This window comes from Phaethon lepturus, unplaced genomic scaffold (genome assembly GCF_000687285.1).
Source record: "Phaethon lepturus isolate BGI_N335 unplaced genomic scaffold, ASM68728v1 scaffold55036, whole genome shotgun sequence".
Taxonomy (NCBI): Eukaryota; Metazoa; Chordata; class Aves; order Phaethontiformes; family Phaethontidae; genus Phaethon; species Phaethon lepturus.
Window position 1 is genome coordinate 712 of NW_010549488.1, and position 2,748 is coordinate 3,459.

At 44.4% G+C, this 2,748-nt stretch overlaps 1 protein-coding gene across 1 annotated transcript in view; it reads left to right on the forward strand.

The window, feature by feature from the left end:
* Nucleotides 1-864: 864 nt before the first annotated feature.
* Nucleotides 865-2,748, forward strand: part of KLF11 (Kruppel-like factor 11) — a gene marked incomplete at its 5' end in the record, with an annotated part of 5,097 nt that continues 3,213 nt past the window's right edge. Inside the window, 2 exons of the mRNA XM_010290262.1 lie at nucleotides 865-1,119; nucleotides 2,456-2,747. Of these exons, the coding sequence (XP_010288564.1) occupies nucleotides 865-1,119; nucleotides 2,456-2,747 (547 nt within the window). The remainder of the gene's footprint in view (nucleotides 1,120-2,455; nucleotide 2,748) is intronic.

Consider the following 2,748-nt stretch of genomic DNA (forward strand, 5'->3'; position numbering starts at 1 on the left):
GAACACTTAGTTGAGCCTGAGCTGGCACGTGAGCGATAAACCAACAGTGCAACGTAGCTTTTGGAGTTGCTGCCAAGCACTGAGCGCACTTTATGAAGCTGAGGTATCCTTTCACAGAGAAGGCAAGTGCTTTGCATGCATGCATACACGTGCACGCACACAGACTTTGTGTGATGCTTGCATTTGGAAGCAAATCAATATGATTACATTTGTTCTCATGTTACTCCTAGCGCACTTTGGGATACCTAGCACCTCTCTAGTATCATACCTTTCTAAAGTACAGTACAAATAATTCCCACTGCACTTTGAAGACTATTTCTCTTCCTTCCCCCCAACCCTGGCTTCCCTATTGGTAAAAATAAGATTAAAATGCTTTTGTAAGGTGTGGTACTCTGAATCGGTGATCGTGCCTTCAAGCATCTTGCTGTCAGCTGAAATTTATCTTCTAAATGTTACCAGAATGAGATTAGTGCTGAACAGCAGTCATCTTTGGGGTCCAGGAAACAGCCTTGTCTAAACGAGGTTGGAAGTCAGTTGTGTTTTTTTCTTTTTTTGCTTGTATGCAGGCATGAGATATATTTATTCAGAGTGGTGTAATCCAGGAAAGTAACTCTGGAAATTTGAGCTACACAGTTATCTGTTCCTTTCCTGCAAATCATACCTGTTTTGGTATTTCCACCCCCCACCCCCCCCAATGGGGAGATGAGCTGGTGGGGGAGGGCAAGAGTTGAGCTGGTTGGTGAAAACCTTGCCCCAGGCATGGGATCTCTTTCAGATGACCTTCATCGCAAGCAAACAGTATGTGGGTGGTGTCGGCTTTGTATTCTGACTTGTCCTAATAGCCGGTAATCCGGTTACATTTAGGTTGACATTGTGGACATCTATGAGTCTATCCGTGAAAGGCAGCGTCATGACAGCGAAAGGTCTACCTGCAGCACCTTGGAGCAGAATGACATTGAAGCTGTTGAAGCGCTTGTTTGTATGAGCTCCTGGGGTCAAAGATCGCAGAAAGGTGACATATTAAAGATAAGGCCACTGACGCCCTTCTCGGATTCTGGTGATTTCACAATGCACACTGAGGCTACGTCTGAATTACCAAAGGACTATTTATCTACACTGGTAAGGAAAACATGGATGCAAAATAAATATGCCTCACATCTGGATGTTACATCTCTGCAATGTTTTAACTTGGCTGGAAAAGAGAGCCTGCTCATGTGTCCCTGTGTAGAATAGCTATAGGATAGCCAGTGCTGTGTGTGTGTACGTGGAATGGTGAGGTGGGCATGTTGAGTTTGGGTTTTTCTGCTGTCTCTGGAATGGCAGATGTAGGGGTTTGATCCCTTGTTGAATCTCAATGTGAATGCCTTTGCTGACAGGTTATTTAATTTAACTGATGTGCTGAGGATGCTGTCTTGAATGGCTGTTGGAGGCTTCTTGGAGTGCTTTGGGAGAGAATGGCAGAGTGAGCCTCAGTGATTCGGCACCAACTTATCTGCAAGCACTACATGAAAAAGGCTCTTGATGACATTTGGCTTTACTCTGATCATTACAAGAGAAAGTACAGGTTACCATTATGAAATAGACAATTTAATTAGCTTCTATGCTATGTGTTTGTACATGTAGCCTGTTATTTCTCCAGAGCATTGGTCTACTTTGGCTGACTAATGTAGGTTGAATCACAATTTTTTTTGTTGCAATTTATGTTGTAACAAAAGTAGGTATTAAACAAGGGCTTGGTGCCATTCAGGTTTCAGATGGCTAAGGCCCATTTCAACCAGTACCCTTCCAGTATGCAGTTATGTCAGGAAAAAGGGGAATAATAGAGGAAAGGGTCTGAGCGGGTATGGCAGCTGGTTGATGGACTTCTCTCATACTGGTGGCACTGTCTCTTGAGCAGCACAGGAGACAGGCATGAGTTTCAGTGGTAAAGGAGGAAGGAGAGGTGGTAGCAGCAAGAGAGCATAGAGAGAAATGGATGAGTAAGAAGGGAGAGAGCAGTTCCATTTGTCTTTATCTCAGAAGTAGCGACCAGCTGATGGGGTAATCATTGATGAAAGATCCAGGGCTTGCTGAAAGCTTAAAACAGAAATGGTACAGTGTCATGCTCTGTTGCTAGTCTGTTTTCTGTGAACAGCAGAGTGCTCATAGCCTCTCACAGCTGCACCCATTGCTGCGGAGAAAGGAATGAGAGAGTTTTTGTGTAGTGCAGTGAGTAGACATGCAATGTTTTATGCAGGTTCACATCTGCCTCATTGCTGTCCTTTTATTAACATGCTTTTTAGCATATTCAGAATGGCCATCAGATGAGGCAGTGCATGCCTTAATCAGTTTGTCCCAAAAGTCAGGTTCTGAGATTCTGGGAAGGAGGTGTTAACTTTATTTTTTCACAGTAGAGATAGAGAAAAATTGTGCTATGAAATTACACTGCTGTATAATGGTGTTTTCTTTTTTGCAGTGCATGACCCCTCCGCACAGCCCTGACTTTGTTGAGATATCAGCTGCTGTGCTCCTCTCCTCACAAGTCACTTACTCCAAACCAAGGACTGTCATGGCAAATACAGCTGCCTGCTCAGTCACGTCCGTGATTGGTGCCTCTCCCATAACCAAGCCATCTGCTATCAACACAGAGCGACAGTGCAGTCAGAAGCCAGTGATATCTGAATCCTTTGCCCCTCAGCCTTGCAGGGCCATGGCAACAAGCGTGATACGTCACACAGGTGATAGTTCTGCTTACCATCACATTCCTGC